General features: G+C 42.1%; 1 protein-coding gene and 1 long non-coding RNA gene across 2 annotated transcripts in view; one reads left to right on the forward strand and one right to left on the reverse strand.

Annotated features, from left to right (window-relative positions):
• itga4 (integrin alpha 4) overlaps nt 1-19,222 on the forward strand; it is a 41,974-nt gene that overhangs the window by 20,302 nt on the left and 2,450 nt on the right. Inside the window, exons 8-26 of the mRNA XM_062061425.1 lie at nt 256-341; nt 420-482; nt 1,789-1,929; nt 2,019-2,127; nt 3,411-3,505; nt 3,573-3,663; nt 3,729-3,774; nt 3,848-3,996; nt 4,061-4,215; nt 4,283-4,435; nt 8,614-8,690; nt 8,772-8,913; nt 9,828-9,929; nt 9,994-10,070; nt 10,136-10,225; nt 16,364-16,451; nt 16,513-16,620; nt 17,872-17,997; nt 18,117-18,242. Coding sequence (XP_061917409.1) covers nt 256-341; nt 420-482; nt 1,789-1,929; nt 2,019-2,127; nt 3,411-3,505; nt 3,573-3,663; nt 3,729-3,774; nt 3,848-3,996; nt 4,061-4,215; nt 4,283-4,435; nt 8,614-8,690; nt 8,772-8,913; nt 9,828-9,929; nt 9,994-10,070; nt 10,136-10,225; nt 16,364-16,451; nt 16,513-16,620; nt 17,872-17,997; nt 18,117-18,242 — 2,024 coding nt within the window. The remainder of the gene's footprint in view (nt 1-255; nt 342-419; nt 483-1,788; nt 1,930-2,018; nt 2,128-3,410; nt 3,506-3,572; nt 3,664-3,728; nt 3,775-3,847; nt 3,997-4,060; nt 4,216-4,282; nt 4,436-8,613; nt 8,691-8,771; nt 8,914-9,827; nt 9,930-9,993; nt 10,071-10,135; nt 10,226-16,363; nt 16,452-16,512; nt 16,621-17,871; nt 17,998-18,116; nt 18,243-19,222) is intronic.
• On the reverse strand, nt 16,186-18,883 carry LOC133658918 (uncharacterized). Its single transcript, XR_009827566.1, has 3 exons — nt 18,100-18,883; nt 17,858-17,981; nt 16,186-16,385 (listed from the first exon to the last, which is right to left on the reverse strand). It is a non-coding gene; the product is annotated as an uncharacterized LOC133658918 (long non-coding RNA).

The raw sequence follows: 19,222 nt of genomic DNA on the forward strand, positions 1-19,222 counted from the left end.
CAGAGACTAGCACTACTCTAACAACTAATGCTCACTTTTAAGGCCAGAAAAGGAGATAGTGAACAGATGCTAGTGGCAGTGAGCCATTATCAACCAAGTAAACATGTCTCACCTTGAGCGCTAACGTTGACGTTGGAGACAGCTGTTGACTTTCCCTCCACGCCTTAGCGAATCACAATCAATCAGTAACCGTTATTTAGGAACATTTACGTCCTTGAAACGTGTACGCATTAATGTTCCTCTTTGATGTTCTAGGTTATTCCGTAGGAGCAGGTCACTTCCTGAATGCTGCTAGCTTAGAGGTGGTGGGCGGAGCTCCACAGTACAACCAGAGGGGAAAGGTAGCAGCTGCCCCACCATCGACACCTGAAGAGGGCTTCATGAAGTCAACTCATGCAACGTTTTTGTATTTATCTCAGGTGTTCATATTGTCTGTGGACGGCAACATGCTGCGTGTGCTCGCTCACGTGGCAGGAAGTGAGGTAAGAGCTTTGATTTCCTGTGGGGGGCGTGGTTAAGTCTTCCCTTCTTCTTCTTAAGTCTTCCCCCTTGTGTGGTGTTCCCGTTTAAATTTTTTTATTAAAAGAAAAATTATACAATTAATTAATTTTTCAAACTGAGACTCACTGACTTTGGCTCATTTTCTGTGAAGAACATATATTAAGAATACATATTTAATGACCACACACCGTACACCCCCCCCTACACATTTCTATTACGTATAAGATGTCCGGCTAATAGAAGACCCACCATACTTGCCAACCCTCTCGATTTTTCCGGGAGACTCCCGAATTTCAGTGACCCTCCCGAAAATCTCCCGGGGTAACCATTCTCCCGAATTTCTCCCGATTTTCACCCAGAGAACAATATTGAGGGCGTGCCGTGCTGGCACTGCCTTTAGCGTCCTCTACAACCTGTCGTCGCGTCCGCTTTTACTCCATACAAACAGCGTGCCGGCCGAGTCACATGTTGTATGCAGCTTCTGCAGACACGTAAGTGACTGCAAGACATACTTGATCAACAGCCATACAGGTCACACTGAGGGTAGCCATATAAACAACTTTAACACTGTTACAAATATGCGCCACACTGTGAATCCACACCAAACAAGAATGACAAACACATTTCGGGAGAACATCCGCACCGTAACACAACATAAACACAACAGAACAAATACCCAGAATCCCTTGTAGCCCTAACTCTTCCGGGCTACAATATACACCCCCGCTACCACCAAACCCGCCCACCTCAAATCCGGCCCCCCCACACCTCAACCCCGCCCCCTCACCATCTCCCGAATTCGGAGGTCTCAAGGTTGGCAAGTATGCCACACACACATTCACACAGCAGGCCTAGACAGGAGGAGGACAGAGTGTAGGTACACAGAACATCAAGAGGGTCAAATGTGCGAGAAAATGAGAGCAGACAGTGTTGACAAACAATGTTGCAACCTTGTGTGGGAACACGAAAGAAGAATCCCTGTGGGATGCAGAAACTGGCAGAGAAGTTTTCCGTGCAACATCCATATTGTTGTTACTCAGCCAGCGTCTGTGGGTCTGATGGACCCGTTGCATTTTGTGGCTTTTAATGCCTCACAATCAAACACTTTTATGTTAAAATACTGAACAGATGTATATTGGGATAAGGTAAACATCTGTTCAGTATTTTAACATAAAAGTGTTTGATTGTGAGGCATTAAAAGCCACAAAATGCAAACGCTGGCTGAGTAACAACAATATGAACATTACACAAGGGCTAATAATAATAATAACAAAGTGTGTTTTTCAGCTGGGCTCGTACTTCGGCGCCAGCGTGTGCGCCGTGGATCTGAACGCCGACGGCCTGTCAGACCTGTTGGTGGGCGCTCCCATGGCGACGGGCCACAGCAGAGAGGAGGGGCGTGTCCACGTCTACATCAACCAGGGCCAGGTGAGCGCACACACGTTGCCGCCATTTTCGTCAAAACATCAAAATAACAAACATGAGCACAATTTTAACCACGACGTGCCGCGTCATAGGCCAAGCTGCTGGAGGCGGGGTTTCAGCTGAGCGGCAGCGACGCGTACGCCGCCCGCTTCGGTGAGACCATCGCTGACCTGGGAGACTTGGACGATGACGGTTACCCCGGTAACGACCACTAATTCTGCTGTAGCTACTGTCGTTTCTATAGCAACTTTTGCTGCTATCATGTCAATAGAAATAATCTGTTTGTTCAATGTGCTACGCTGGGCTAGCGACAGATGCTAACAGTGCTAACAGTTTACTGCTTCCTCCCACACAAACACAGTTTGTACATTTTCATTAGCTCAATGCTACTTCCTGATAGTTTGTACATTTTCATTAGCTAAATGCTACTTCCTGATAGTTTGGACATTTTCATTAGCTAAATGCTACTTCCTGATAGTTTGTACATTTTCATTAACTAAATGCTACTTCCTGATAGTTTGTACATTCTCACTAGCTAAATGCTACTTCCTGATAGTTTGTACATTTTCATTAGCTAAATGCTACTTCCTGATAGTTTATACGTTTTCATTAGCTAAATGCTACTTCCTGATAGTTTGTACATTTTCATTAGCTAAATGCTACTTCCTGATAGTTTGGACATTTTCATTAGCTAATTGCTACTTCCTGATAGTTTGTACATTTTCATTAACTAAATGCTACTTCCTGATAGTTTGTACATTCTCACTAGCTAAATGCTACTTCCTGATAGTTTGTACATTTTCATTAGCTAAATGCTACTTCCTGATAGTTTATACATTTTCATTAGCTAAATGCTACTTCCTGATAGTTTATACATTTTCATTAGCTAAATGCTACTTCCTGATAGTTTGTACGTTTTCATTAGCTAAATGCTACTTCCTGATAGTTTGTACATTTTCATTAGCTAAATGCTACTTCCTGATAATTTGTACATTTTCATTAGCTAAATGCTACTTCCTGATAGTTTGTACATTTTCATTAGCTAAAGGCTACTTCATAATAGTTTGTACATTTTCATTAGCTAAATGCTACTTCCTGATAGTTTGTACATTTTCATTAGCTAAATGCTACTTCCTGATAGTTTGTACATTTTCATTAGCTAAATGCTACTTCCTGATAGTTTGTACATTTTCATTAGCTAAATGCTACTTCCTGGTAGTTTGTACATTTTCATTAGCTGAATGCTACTTCCTGGTAGTTTGTACATTTTCATTAGCTCATTGCTACTTCCTGGTAGTTTGTACATTTTCATTAGCTTACTGCTACTTCCTGGTAGTTTGTACATTTTCATTAGCTCAATGCTATTCTCTGATAGTTTGTACATTTTCATTAGCTCAATGCTATTCCCTGATAGTTTGTACATTTTCATTAGCTAAATGCTACGTGTGGAGACAAGTTGTGTGCGTTGTGTAATGTGTGTGTAGATGTGGCCGTGGGCGCCCCCCAGGAGGAGGAGCTCAAAGGTGCGGTCTACATCTACAACGGCAGACAGGAAGGCATCTCGCTAACACCGTCACAGGTACACATGTTTGCATGGCTAACAGCTAAGCTAACCCTCACACACGTCCCTGGCGTTATGTCTGCAGAGGATCACCGGCTCCTCGCTGGGTCGCGACCTCAGGATGTTCGGACAGTCGCTGAGCTCCGGCGTTGACATCGACGACAACGGTTACCAAGGTAACTTGGCTTGTCGATGCCGTCATTGTCTTACGCACGCTAACTGGCTAGCTTGTGTGTCGCAGACGTGGCGGTGGGGGCGTTCCTCTCGGACGCGGCCGTGGTCCTCAGGTAAACGACAGCAGACAGGAAGTCTTGACGTAGCAGGGAGAGGAAGCGGGATAAAAGACTAATGCGCTTGCAGGACGCGACCTGTGCTGCAGGTGGCGGCGTCGCTCATCCTGCCCGAGCGCATTGACCAGCGGGTGGCGCTGTGCGGGAACCACATTACCGTGTGCGCCAACGTCACCGTCTGCTTCAGGGTCACGTCCAGGCAGTACAGAGGAGCCATAGGTGAGCGCAGTTAGCGTAGCACGGCGCTAACAAACAGCTAACCATTCCCCCCCCTCCCCCGCAGAGCTTCAGTACAACCTGACCTCTGACCTTCTCCACAAGCCGTCCTTCCCTCACCGCTTTTATTTCCACGGCAACGGCTCGTCCAACAGCACCAAGGGGCGCGTGCGGGCGCGACTCGGCCAGCTGACGTGCACAACTCACCTTGCTTACCAGAGGGTAACGACGTCAACCTTGTCGTGATGCCAGCCGGGCGCTAACAGCGCTAACGTCTTCGTCCTCGCAGAAAGACGTGAGGGACATCTTCACGCCGCTCCGCTTTGAGGTGTCCTACAGCCTCGGAGAAACAAACACAAACAAACCAACGTCCAAACTCTTTCCTCCATTGAAACCCATCCTGAGGAGGGGGGCGTGGCCTCACAACACCGTCACCAACCAGGTAGTGCTCGCTCGTGCTAACTCAAACCTGCTAACATCTAACAGATAATGCTAACAATAAACTTAACACCTTACTACTAACTTCAAGACCTGCTCAGTGGCCTAGTGGTTAGAGTGTCCGCCCTGAGATTGGTAGGTTGTGAGTTCAAACACCAGCCGAGTCATAACAAAGACTATAAAAATGGGACCCATTACCTCCCTGCTTGGCACTCAGCATCAAGGGTTGGAATTGGGGGTTAAATCACCAAAAATGATTCCCGGGCGTGGCCACCGCTGCTGCTCACTGCTCCCCTCACCTCCTAGGCGGTGATCAATGGTGATGGGTCAAATGCAGAGAATAATTTCGCCACACCTAGTGTGTGTGTGACAATCATTGGTACTTTAACTGTAACCATTGGCGTTGTTAGGCCTATTTTAGGGGGGGCTCAAGCCCCCCTAAAATGTTCTTAAGCCCCCTTAAATAATTTGGTGTTAAAAAAAATATATATATATATATATATATTTTTTTTTTTACAAATACAGTACATGCCGACATATTCATTATAAAGTGGCCCGAATATGAGTTTAAATAAATAATCATACAACCTGTCATTATTCACTCAGTTTCCCCTCACTTCATAGCGTAAGGTAGAGAGCCACTTTAGTGCGTCGGTATCCAATCCATTCCACTTGTTCATATAGAAAATGCCCACATCACTCAAAATCCAGTCCGTATTTTCTCTGCGACCTTGCTTGCGGTCCTGCAGGTGTACGAAGTACATTAGCACACAGCACTGCAATACAAGAACCTTTTGTCTGCAATTGTAAATAATTTAGTTTTTAAGTTTTGTGTTTCTTGTAGAATCTATATAAAGTAATATACATTAGCCTATTGTTAAAATAATGAAAAAAACATCATTAAATATATTTGTTTATTATTATTTATTATTATAGGATGGCTTGTTAAACATTTCATAGGATTTTCAGAGGGTGGAAAAACCAAGACATTTAATATAAATGTAAAATGAATAAATACATAAAAAGAAAAAGAAAAACAATGGTTAAAAGCCATCGTCCCGGGGAGCATTTCATTTCGTCCCGTGCATTTTTTTTACCGTCCCCGGGACAACAGGACTACGTTAATCTCAAGCCCTGGAAGTTACATTTTATTGTTTGCATTATTTGTTTCAGCATTGCACTTTGAAGATGGTCCCTCAGCTCTTTGACAGCTTTGGTTCTTTTTCAGATCAGCAGACGGACTCTAAGTCTTTCTTATTTACAGTATATATAAAAGTTTCTCATTTCTATATATATATATATATATATATATATATATATATATATATATATATATATATCTATATATATATATATATATATATATATATATATATATATATATATATATATATTATATACAAGCCAAATTATCCTGATCCAGATATTACTTTAATTCAAGTAATTAAGTAATATTTCCAGGGCTTGAATTTACAACCATTTTAGTCACATATGTGCCCAAAATATAATCTGTGCAACTTCAAAATATTTGGGAACAAACAATTATTGTATTGTGCGCTAAAGTGGTGGCATTAGCCTCTATGTTGTGAATGAACGTCAAACAGTTACCAGTTAATGCTAACATTAAAATCGTTTCAAACTAATGCTAACATGAGGTAGTTACCTGCTTGTTTTGACATTAGACCAGTGGTTCTTAACCTGGGTTCGATCGAACCCTAGGGGTTCGGCGAGTCGGCCTCAGGGGTTCGGCGGAGGTCAAAACACACCCGACTCATCGTGTAGATACAAACTTCTCCCTATCGGCTTATTACGGATACGGCAACAGCTGACTGGTTTGCAGGTGTGTAATTTGTTGTGAGTTTATGCACTGTGTTGGTCTAGTTCTTTGAACAAGGTGATGTTCATGCACGGTTCATTTCATGCACCAGTAAAAAAAACATGGTAACACTTTAGTATGGGGAACATATTCACCATTAATTAGTTGCTTATTAACATGCAAATTAGTAACATATTGGCTCTTAACTAGTCATTATTAAGTACTTATTAATGCCTTATTCTGCATGGCCTTATTATAACCCTAACCCTCTATACCTGGCCCTAACCCTCTAACCCTAACCAAATAACTCTAAATTAAGTCTTTGTTACTTAGAATATGTTCCCCATACTAAAGTGTAACCAAAAACATATAACTTTGTCTTGAATTTGGAAAAAAAAACATTTTATTTTTCACTAAAGAAGGGTTCGGTGAATGCGCATATGAAACCGGTGGGGTTCGGTACCTCCAACAAGGTTAAGAACCACTGCTTAAGACATCGCAAGCTATTACTGAAATCAACCAGTTGCTAGCGAGTGCTAGCGTTAATCATCAAAAGCTACTGCTAGCGTCAAGCTGTTACCAGCTAATGTTAACATTAAACAGCTACTAACCAGTGCTAACTAGTTACTACCAGTGATAGGCAGTAACGAGCTACATGCAGCAAATCTACGTAGCTTGGCTACATTTCCCATTAGCTTGGCGGGAGCTTCACTACTTTTTATACTATAGTTACCATCTACTGCTAACATCTAACACAGGCCTGGGCAATTATTTTGACTCGGGGGCCAAATTTAGAGAAAAAAATGTGTCTGGGGGCCGGTATATCTAATTTTTGGGAACACTAATACAAAACCTCACAATAATGTCTGATTGAATGCTAAAAACGTTATGACAGACCGCTTTAAAAAACGGAATGGAATATTACATTTCTTTACTGAATGAGACACCCAGAATGTACATGAAAACAAAGAATGTGGGATTGACAATATTAACTTTGAACGATAAAACACTGAATATTGACAACGTATGAACTTCACACCCACCCTTGATCGACATATTTTACAATCAAACGAAACGCAACAAACAGCGAAATATGAACGCAAAGGGTAAAAAAACCCACCTACAATCTGATATATCACTAAGCTTAAGAACTTTGTTGTAAAAATCTCCTTCCACGTCTGTCCCTGACACCCACATTTCAGGCTGGCCGCTCTGGAAACACTCTGTGGAAACGCTCCCCACCCACACTGCTTGGTACCTCATCTGAGCTGCTGTGACTTAGATTACCATGGTAACTAATTAGATTACCATAGTAACTAGTATATCATGCAAAAGCGCAGATTCAAACCATTGATATATTTTGTATAATTCAAGACTTACGGTCATTTGAAAATATCACGGCACATCATAATGGCAGCTACAGATTCCATCTTAAAAATTAAAAAAAATTATTTGGAGATGCCGGGCGGGCCAGATTGAAAAGCTTAACGGGCCGCATGTGGCCCCCGGGCCTTAGTTTGCCCAGATCTGATCTAACAGCTACATACGAGTGCTAATGTTTAACAGTTACCGGCTAATGCTAACTCCCACGGTGTCAGAAACCACTTCCTGTCGGCTCACAGGGCCAAACAGGAAGTATGACTGCGTTGTTGGTCATATGTCAATAAAGTACTATCTATCTATCTATGTCAGTGGAAGAGGCCAAAGTGGACGAAGTGCATCGGGACCTCAGGGTGAACCCCGTGTGTGTGTGGGTGTGTGTTCTGGCAATTCTTACTTAATGGGGACATCGCTCTGTTTACACAGTCACCTTTCGGGGGCCTCTGACGGTATGGGGAGCAAAAAACAGGTCCTCTAAAGGGGAACCTTTTTAAATGATAGTCAGATCCATTCTATATCCTTCTATATATGGTAGTTGGAGTTGCAGTTTTCAGTAATGTCACAGAAGATGCAGGATTTGCTTTAACATTTAAGTGGTGAAACTTCCTATAAGAGGACAGCTGTAGTGCTGTATTCTGAGGATCATGTCATATTTAATTTGAACTTTTTTTTCTTTTTTTTTTTTAAATGGTCCTCAGTAGTCATGTAGAAATTTGTGTGAATTATACAAAATTATTTAAATTTGGTCCCCATGAACCATATTAACTCTTTTTCCCCAGGGTCCCCAGTAAGAATGATCAGCACATTACTTCATCAATCCAGAGATTTAAAGACGTGTATGAGCTAACTGGGCAGTGGCCATTTGACCTCATTTTGTTTATGCCTCCACAACCTGTAGAAAGTGTGGTCCCCACACGTGATGATCAAAAACTTGGTACCCATTCCAAATGATAACCAGTGTGTGTGTGTGTGTGTGTGTGTGGCAGACACACTTCGCTCGGTCCTGCTTCCTGCCCAACTGCTCCACGGACCTTCAGCTGTCAGCGACACTCGTGCTGCCACAGTAAGAAAGAACTTGAATACAACTTGATGTTGTTGTGATTTGACAGCCATCAACTGTGTGTGTGTGTGTGTGTGTTTTCAGACAGCACCAGTACTTTGCGTTGGGTTCTGGCCGCTCCTTCCTGTTGAACACGTCCCTGCTGGTGGCGGGGGACGACGCCTTCCTGCCTCGCCTCATGCTGCGTTTCCCCGACGACGTCCACTACGTCAAAGTGCTGCACGAGGTGGGTGGAGCGCCCTGATTGGTCCAACTTACAGCAGCTGTCTGTTAGGGCTGTGAATCTTTGGGTGTCCCACGATTCGATTCAATATCGATTCTTGGGGTCACGATTCGATTCAAAATCGATTTTTTTTTTTTTCAATTCAACGCGATTCTCGATTCAAAAACGATTTTTTTCCCCGATTCAAAAGGATTCTCTATTCATTCAATACATAGGATTTCAGCAGGATCTACCCCAGTCTGCTGACATGCAAGCAGAGTAGTAGATTTTTGTAAAAAGCTTTTATAATTGTAAAGCACAATGTTTTATCAACTGATTGCAATAGTGTAAATGTGTTTTAACTATTAAATGAACCAAAAATATGACTTATTTTATCTTTGTGAAAATATTGGACACAGTGTGTTGTCAAGCTTATGAGATGCGATGCAAGTGTAAGCCACTGTGACACTATTGTTCTTTTTTTTAATTTTTTTTTATAAATGTCTAATGATAATGTCAATGAGGGATTTTTAATCACTGCTATGTTGAAATTGTAACTAATATTGATACTGTTGTTGATAATATTCATTTTTGTTTCACTACTTTTGGTTTGTTCTGTGTCGTGTTTGTGTCTCCTCTCAATTGCTCTGTTTATTGCAGTTCTGAGTGTTGCTGGGTCGGGTTTGGTTTTGGAATTGGATTGCATTGTTATGGTATTGCTGTGTATTGTTTTGTTGGATTGATTAATTGAAAAAAAAATAGAAAATAAAAAAATAAAAAAAATAGATTTTTAAAAAAATGAGAATCGATTCTGAATCGCTCACAAAAAAAAATTAGATTTTTTTAAAAATGAGAATCGATTCTGAATCGGACAACGTGAGAATCGCGATTCGAATTCGAATCGATTTTTTCCCACATCCCTACTGTCTGTCATGCAGGAAGACACGGCGGTGAGCTGCGACGTCACACAGGAAGTGAACGGCACCACGGTGGAGGTGTCCTGCAGCGTGTCCAGCATCATCCTCACGTCTCACTCGCTGGTAAGACCACCGCGTTTTTAAAAAAAAGTTAACACACTATTTATATTTTTATTTTAATTTGTAGGTGAACATCAGCTTCCTGTTGGACGTCAACCAGAACGCCACACCCGGTGACATCGTCATTCACGCCAACGCCAGCAGGTGCCGTAAGAGCACAGAACGTATTTTCTTTCAGAGGTGTTGAAGTGTTGTGTTTTATTTCTCAGCGACAACTGGGAGAGTTGGGAGTATCTCCATGACAACGCTGTCAGCTCCGTGCTCCCTCTCAAATACGCCGTCGACGTCCACGTTCACGGGTGACACATTAACACATTCATTAACGCTTTGGAGTCCAGGGTAGGATTTAGCGCTATTGCGTATCGTATTTCTCGGACCATAGGGCGCACCGGATTACAAGGCGCTTTAAACGGGTCGTATTATGATTTAAAACACTTCCTTGTGGTCTACATAACATGTCATGGTAGTTCTCTGGTCAAAATGTTGCAGTGGGCGGGTCTTACTTACGTGCCTCCACTTCGACAGCCTCATCTTTGTTGTAGCTTTTAGCTCTTCCATAGCGAGTTTACTGACAGATACAAGTTAGAGCTGGTATTAGAAATGGCAACAGCGGAGGATGAATTCCCCGGCAAGAGGGCAGAGAAAAAGAAGAAGGTATTGACTACGACTACAATGGCGGATGGGCGCCTTATGCAGATCCCAAATACACATCAGCAGGTACCAATAGGTATGAAAAGTTGATTTTGCACAATATTGCAAAACAAAACGCCAGACAATATGTCTCCTAATAGGTGCCATTTTGGGGTCCTTATACACACCATGATAATAACTTTATGTTGAAGCACAGTACGTCTGACTATGGTAGCCGTAAAGCGCCGTCAATCCATCAAGCGGTGCAGCTTTATAGTTTACCAAAGTCATACTAAAACATTTTGATAGATTTTTGACCACCGCGTGTAATGTTCTATATTCTCAATGAAACATCAAAGTTTAGGTGTTGCTTAATTACCTCCTAGTGTCATTTATTGAACAGGCGTCAACTTGCAGTTTATATGTATATCTTATGTGTGACTGCCATCTACTGGTCACACTTACCATTACACCATGTACCAAATAAACTTGCTTCAAGGTCGGTAAGCCCAAGCAGAATAATACGTACATTAGGCGCACCAGGTTATAAGGCGCACAGATATTTAAGAAAATGAAAGGATTTTAAGTGCACCTGTAGTCCAAAAACTACTTTACATACATTTTTCACTGTAATTACGTTTTTTTGCCTTCTTGGTTAGTTCCTTTTTTTGTACATCATGCATGTTTTTGTTTTTATTTTGACAAAGTATATTTATACACATTTTATTTTGACTAATTTAGTCATAGTATATTTATACACATTTTATTTAGTCATGGTATATTTATACACATTTTATTTAGTCATAGTATATTTTTACACATTTTATTTAGACATACTATATTTTTACACATTTTATTTAGACATACTATATTTATACACATTTTATTTTGACACAGCATATTTATACACATTTTATTTTGACATAGTATATATATACACACATCAGTATAGCCTGACTATTAACGGGGGTCACATCCCGAGACCACCTGCAAATGATGGACAAAATGCAAGTCCATGATACGCCCATAAAAATATATATTTGACTTGTAATCAATATTTTTAATAACAATCAGTGTTGCGATGATCGGATTCAGATCCAGAATTCTCTCCCGCCATTCTTCTTCACTCGTGAAGCAAAATTTATAGAGTCATAATCAAGGTTTCAGTCCTAAATATTGCTCACATACTTAAAAGGGCCATTTAGGTGTCAACTATCATTTTTAAATGTGTTTATATTTACTGTATTTTCTGGACTATATAAGCCGCACCCACTAAAATTTAGAAAATAAATATAGTTTCCATTTATTAGTCGCACCGGACTATAAGGCACAGATATATACGTTGTGAATTTAGTTATTTACACAGAAATATTTATTTACATACCTTAATTGTTTCCAAACGGTGTCTGTAACACAGCAGTAAAACGGCTGATCAAACAAAACAGAAGTCATCATCATGGACTCACTAGCTGCGCAAGCTAGCTCTCCAATCAGCTAAACAGACTCAATAACTCTGTGGTGACGTTTTGGTGAATTTACTGAGGAATTTGTGAAACTGAAACAATACAAAAAGAATGTCGTTGTAGGTTAATAATACTAACACAGACACTCGTAAACGTGTTAGCATATTAGCTAATGCTAACTGATTACATTACGATAGCACAAACAAATATGCATGAAAACAGTCTTACAGACATCACACATGAGACGGTTTAGTAAGTATGAATTGTTTTGGTTATATTGTAAAACTTACAAACGTTGCTTGGAGTGACGAATTAAGAATCCATACGAGTAGAAATGCTATGGAGGGCTAGATCTTAGAACAGCACTTTACTTCCGGTTGAAAGCTCAAAAAAGAAGAGCACTGCAGCACCTGCAGTGAGCGAACCGTCTTTGCTTGTTTTGTTTTTTTTTAACTATTTGCATTATGGCCGCCAGCAAAGAAAAATCCACAAATTAGCCACACGGTTTTATAAGCCGCAGGGTACAAAGCGTAGGAAAAAAGAAGCGGTTTATAGTTGGGAATTCATAAAAATGTGGGCTGTTGGCAACCTTGACATGGATACCGAGAGGGCGCTAACTTTCCGAAGGGTAAGCGCTATTCTAGGGCTCAACAATGAATGGGATTTGAATCTCTTCAGGTTTACTACGTTTGTACCAGACACTTTTTAACCTTGAGCGAGTTGCAAACATTTGACATGATGAAAGTAGAAGTACTCACCACTCGTCAATGGGAGTCACAGGCTAGCCTTTAGCTTGTTCGTAGGTTGTGGTCCCGCCTCCATCTCCTTATAAAGCGGCTAGTGGTGGTCCTCTGGTCCGGGCCAGCTCCTTGTTGTCCTCCATAGTGGACTTATGTTCCTTTCAAAGAACCCTTTCAAAGACTGGCTCGTCACGAGGGCTCAGGCAACAAAGTTTTTTGTCATTGCACCAACACTCCCAGAGACAAAAAAATGGCTATTTTGGAGGCACCCAACACAAAATGTCAAAATTGACCCTCTGGCACTCCTTTGAAGATTTCAACAAACAGATTCACGTATCGTCACGGAAACCGCAGGAGACGTCTATCATGAAACAAACAGGATGTCGGCCGTCTTGGTACCCGTTGGTTATTTTGGGGGGGAAAAACAGGGTTTGTACTTAAAGGAAGTCCTCTTATGGACTGTGACCAAATGAGCTGACAGACACCCGATGGAGTAGCGAAGGGGTTTTGACCACACCATAGGGTGTGGGCGTGGCATGGCGCCAAACTTGGATTTGAAGCCTCTTTCAACATTATGAACTTAGCTCCACAAACGCCGATCTTGATCAGAATATTTCCATGTGCAAGTAGACCCTCAAGTCTAGATCGGTCAGTACCTATTCGTAGTGGGCAAAAACTGCTCCTCTCAAGGTGATCAGGGGCCGTATTTATCAAGCGTCTTAGAGTGCCATTTTACACTTGCACTCTCAAACTTAAGAATAAAAGCTATTTATCAACTTTCTTAAGTCTAAGAATCACTCCTACTCTCCACGATATTTGAGAGACCTTCAGAGGTGTCCTAAGTGGTTAGGAGTTGCCAGCGGGGGATGGCACTGAGGCGAGAGAGACGTGCGCGAACATTCAGAGAGCGGAAGGATGTCCTGGCTTTGTTTGATGACGAGCAGCTGATCAAACGGTATCGTTTAGACCAGGGGTCGGCAACCCAAAATGTTGAAAGAGCCATATTGGACCAAAAATACAAAAACAAATCTGTCTGGAGCCGCAAAAAATTAAAAGCCATATTACATGTGTCATGAGATATAAATGTAATTAAGAGGACTTAAAGGAAACTAAATGACCTCAAATATAGCTACAAATGAGGCATATGCAATATGTACATATAGCTAGCCTAAATAGCATGTTAGCATCGATTAGCTTGCAGTCACGCAGTGACCAAATATGTCTGATTAGCACTCCACACAAGTCAATAACATCAACAAAACTCACCTTTGTGCACTCATGCCCAACGTTAAAAGTGTGGTGGACAAAATGAGATAGAAAAAGTGGCATAAAACACGTCCTAGAAAGTCGGAGAAAGTTATACATGGAAACAAACTATACGGCGAGTTCAAGGACCGCCAAAATTAGTAGGACAAAACGGCGCTCGCCAAATACTCGAATCAGTGAAGCATGTTTAATATAAACAGTGTGATTTATAACAATTAGCGAGGTTTATGTCATGTTTGTCCTCCCACAGAAAACATTCTGAAACAAAAAAATTGATTTTTTTCCCCTCATCTTTTTCCATTCTTCATACATTTTTGAAAAATCTCCAGAGAGCCACTAGGGCGGCGCTAAAGAGCCGCATGCGGCTCTAGAGCCGCGGGTTGCCGACCCCCGGTTTAGACAGAGCGGGTATTATTTTTGTCACAGATTTAATAAGGGGCGTCATCTCGTCAGCAACATCACACAGCTGAGCTTTCACAGCAGAACTAAAGGTCATCACAATGCTTCGATATCTCGCCACTGGGAAAATGCAACAGTGTCTCCTCCTCTCACCAGTTTGGTTTTCTTTTCGATTCCATGTTGATTTCTGCATGTGGCTGCAGTGGGCTAGTATATATAGAGCCACCCACACCAGTTTCAAATTAGTTGCCTAAGTAATGAATTGGAAAGAAAAGGAAACATTTATTTTGATTCATTGCCAATATTGTTTGTTTGTTCTGTATTATTTTGTAGTTTATTGTCAAAATATACACTCCCATTGTCCACTTAAATATTTCTAAGATATTTCTTTATCCTTAGACAAGGGGTTCCCTTCCGTGATTGGTCATTTCTATGGACACAGAAATGACGTCACCTAAAATTCCGTTAACGGCACATAGTAATGTCGTGATTCAGCTCTGAGTGTGACACTTAAGATTCAGTCCTACACTTCGCTGAAAGTGTGAGTAAGACGCTTGATAACTAACTTTTAAGTGCAGCTTTCAGCGAAGAATTTCTTTACTCATAAGTCAACTCTTAGCAGACTTCTTAGAAGCTTGATAAATACGGCCCCAGATCTCCTTCCAAGCTGATATGTTGGAATCTTATTATGACTGATCAATGATATCGACACCAATGTCACCCTCTTGTGGTGGGAAATTATAACATCTTCCTTTCACATGCTCCTATCATCCTGAGATTTTTGTTGGTGGGTCGTGACGTGAATGCATTCGTCATGCGTGCCTGAACCCCCAGGTGCGAGGGGAGGGGGGACATCAGGGGCCGTACTTATCAAGCTTCTTAGAATTATTCCTAAGAAGTCTGCTAAGAGTTGACTTAAGAGTAAATAAATTCTTCGCTGAAAGCTGCACTTAAAAGTTAGTTATCAAGCGTCTTACTCACACTTTCAGCGAAGTGTAGGACTGAATCTTAAGTGTCACACTTAGAGCTGAATTACGACATTACTATGTGCCGTAAACGGAATTTTAGGTGACGTCATTTCTGTGTCCATAGAAATGACCAATCACGGAAGGGAATCCGTTGTCTAAGGATAAAGAAATATCTTGGAAATATTTAAGTGGACAATGGGAGTGTATATTTTGACAATAAACTACAAAATAATACAAAACAAACTAGTCCCCGCCGGCACTCACGCTACCGCTCCCTCTCTTCTATCGCCCACACACTCACTGACGTCACTCACCTCACGGCCACACACATACGCTACTGTCATAACATTTTCTTTCCAATTCATTAATTAGGCAACTAATTTGAAACTGGTGTGGGTGGCTCTATATATACTAGCCCACTGCAGCCACATGCAGAAATCAACAAGGAATCGAAAAGTATTAAATCTGTGACAAAAATAATATCCGCTCTGTCTAAACGATACCGTTTGATCAGCTGCTCGTCATTAAAAAAAAAACAAACATTGTTCCGTTCCCTGAACGTTCGCGCACGTCTCTCTCGCCTCAGTGCCATCCCCTGCTGGCAACTCCTAACCACTTAAGACACCTCTGAAGGTCTCTTAAATATCGTGGAGAGTAGGAGTGATTCTTAGACTTAAGAACGTTGATAAAAAGCTTTTATTGTTAAGTTTGAGAGTAGGAATAAATTTCGCAAATTCTCAGGACTTAAGTGTAAAATGGCACTCTAAGAAGCTTGATAAGTACGGCCCCAGAACTCTGGTTTTGCTGTACCAATTTTCAGCGAATTACGACTCGTGGGCAGAGAGAAGTCTGCACTTTTCAGGCTTATTGACTGCAGATAGCAACATATGGACTCCTTAGTGTTACACACACACACGCACAGTTGTGTAGTGTAAGACTTGTGTACAATGACGTCATCTTTGTCTTTGCAGTTTTGTGACTCCCACCTCCTTCCTGTTTGGAGAGGAAGAGAAAATACATGTGGACTGTTACCAGCAAGTATTGAACTACACCTACAAGGTAACACACATCCAGGTGTGCTTCCCCTGGGTAGTCTCCAACCTCCATATTGTGTGTGCAGGTGTTAAACACTGGGGTCAGCAGGTCAGTGGACACGGTGGTGGACATCTCTCTGCCCAAGCTGCTGACCCCCCACCCTCACAGACTGCTGCAGGTGGTGGACTGGCAGGTACACACTTCAAGGGGGCGGGGTGTTATATAAGGGGGGCATGAGAGGCAATAGCGTATAGCTTGACACTTACAGATAAATGAATAAATCTCACTTCAAGGGGGCGTGAACAAATTCTGTCCCCTAGAAAATGTAACTGTGAACAAGTTCCAAAAATCCCCTTTAATGCAGTGCTTCTTAAATAGTGAGGAGGGTTCCAGGTAAAAGTATCTTGAGTAAAGATTGATGTTGACATAAAAACATAAACATTCACTTCAAGGGGGCGTGAACAAATTCTGTCTTAAAAAGTGGGGCACGCCCCCCTGGGGTTGCAACATGAGGTGGGGGTGAGAGGCAGTAGCGTATATCTTGACACATACAAATAAATAAACAAACACTCACTTCAGGGGGGCGTGAAAAAATGGTGTCCCCTAGGCAAATAATAAACATAAACAACATAAACATTCACTTCAAGGGAGCGTGAACAAATGCTGTCACCTAATGTAAGTGTGAAGAAGTTCCAAACATCCCCTTTAATGCAGTGCTTCTTAAATAGTGAGGAGGGTCCCAGGTAATAGCATCTTTAGCAAAGATTTATGTTGACATAAAAAATAAACTTTCACTTCAAGGGGGCGTGAGCAAATAGTGGGGCGGGCGCCACGAGGTGTCGAGGGCAGGGGGCGTGAGAGGCAATAGCATCTTTTAGTGTGAGTAAAGATTTTTCTTGACACAAAGATAGATAAAACAAAATAAACATTAACTTTAAGGGGGCGTGAAAAAATTCTGTCCCTGAGAAAAATTTAACTGTGAGCAAGTTTTGAACTGCCCTCTTAATGCAGTGCTTCTTAAAAAGTGGGGCACGCCCCCCCTGGGGGGGCAACATGAGGTGTCGGGGGAAGGGGGGCATGAGAGGCCATAGTGTATATCTTGACACATACAAATAAATAAACAAACACTCACTTCAGGGAGGGCGTGAAAAAATTCCGTCCCTTAGGAAAATGCAAGTGAGCAGGTTCCAAACATCCCCCTGTAACCTAAGGAGGGGGCGCCGTAAGGGAGGGGGGGCGTGAGAGGCAATAGCATCTTTAGTAAAGATTGATGTTAACACATACAGATAAAAATGAAAACATTAACTTTGTCCATTAGGGGCGCATGGCAGAAAACGATTGACAACCACTGGCTTAGATAAACAGGAAGTAGTAGCTCATGTGTGATTTGAGCCCAGGTGAGATTTTGTGGTCATGTGACGTCTACACACCTTCTTCTCCACAGGTGTCACAAGGGGCCTGCACCGTCAGCGGCGACACCGTCTCAGTCCTCGATGACTGCGACGTCCCTCAAGCGTCCTTCATCAAACAACTGGTCTTCTTCTTCTCCTCCACCTCCACGCGCACCATGGTACACACACACACACACACACACACACACACACACACACACACACACACACACTGCATTTATTGACTACTTCATACGTTGCCCGCACAAAGAGATGCTAACGTCAAACGTGTGTATAGTTCTGTGGGCGTGGCGACCAGCTGTGCGAGCGTCTGGTGTGTCGCCTTGGCAACGTGGAGGCCGGCCGGGACGCGAGCATCCAGCTGGAGGTCCGGCTGAACCCTGACGTTCTTCTCCAAGCGCCTGTAAGTCCACGCCGTGACGTCGGGACACGTTAGCATGCTATGCTACTTTTAGCAGCACGTTGATCTGGTGAAAGGGCGACAAACGTTGAACTGTGGAGACTCACACAGGAAGTCACACATCAAGTGGAAGTGTCACATCAGTGTTTCCCACATGACTGATCTACTTTGTTACGTCTAATTTGCATATTCAGCCATGACACCTGGAAAAAACATAAATAGCAAATCAAAGTGTATCTAGAGGGGTCTATACACTAAATATAGCAGCATCACTAAATTGGCAACCCCGATCCCTCATGCTACATCTTCTTGTACTATGGCACAGTGTTTTTCAACCACTGTGCCGCGGTCTGGTGTGCCGTGGGAGATGATCTAATTTCACCTAATTGGGTTAAAAACATTTTTTGCAAACCAGTAATTATAGTCTGCAGATGATGTGTTGTTGTTGAGTGTCGGTGCTGTCTAGAGCTCGGCAGAGTAACCATGTAATACTCTTCCATATCAGTAGGTGGCAGCCAGTAGCTAATTGCTTAGTAAATGTCGGAAACAGCGGGAGGCAGTGTGTAGGTAAAAAGGTGTCTAATGCTTAAACCAAAAATAAACAAAAGGTGAGTGTCCCTAAGAAAAGGCATTGAAGCTTAGGGAAGGCTATGCAGAACGAAACTAAAACTGAACTGGCTACAAAGTAAACAAAAACAGAATGCTGGACGACAGCAAAGACTTACTGTGGAGCAAAGACGGAGTCCACAATGTACATCCGAACATGACATGACAATCAACAATGTCCCCACAAAGAAGGATAAAAACAACTGAAATATTCTTGCTTGCTAAAACAAAGCAGATGCGGGAAATATCGCTCAAAGGAAGACATGAAACTGCTACAGGAAAATACCAAAAAAAGAGAAAATGCCACATAAATAGGAGCGCAGGACAAGAACTAAAACACTACACACAGGAAAACAGCAAACAACTCCAAATAAGTC

Source organism: Entelurus aequoreus, linkage group LG10, assembly GCF_033978785.1.
Source record: "Entelurus aequoreus isolate RoL-2023_Sb linkage group LG10, RoL_Eaeq_v1.1, whole genome shotgun sequence".
NCBI classification, from domain to species: Eukaryota; Metazoa; Chordata; class Actinopteri; order Syngnathiformes; family Syngnathidae; genus Entelurus; species Entelurus aequoreus.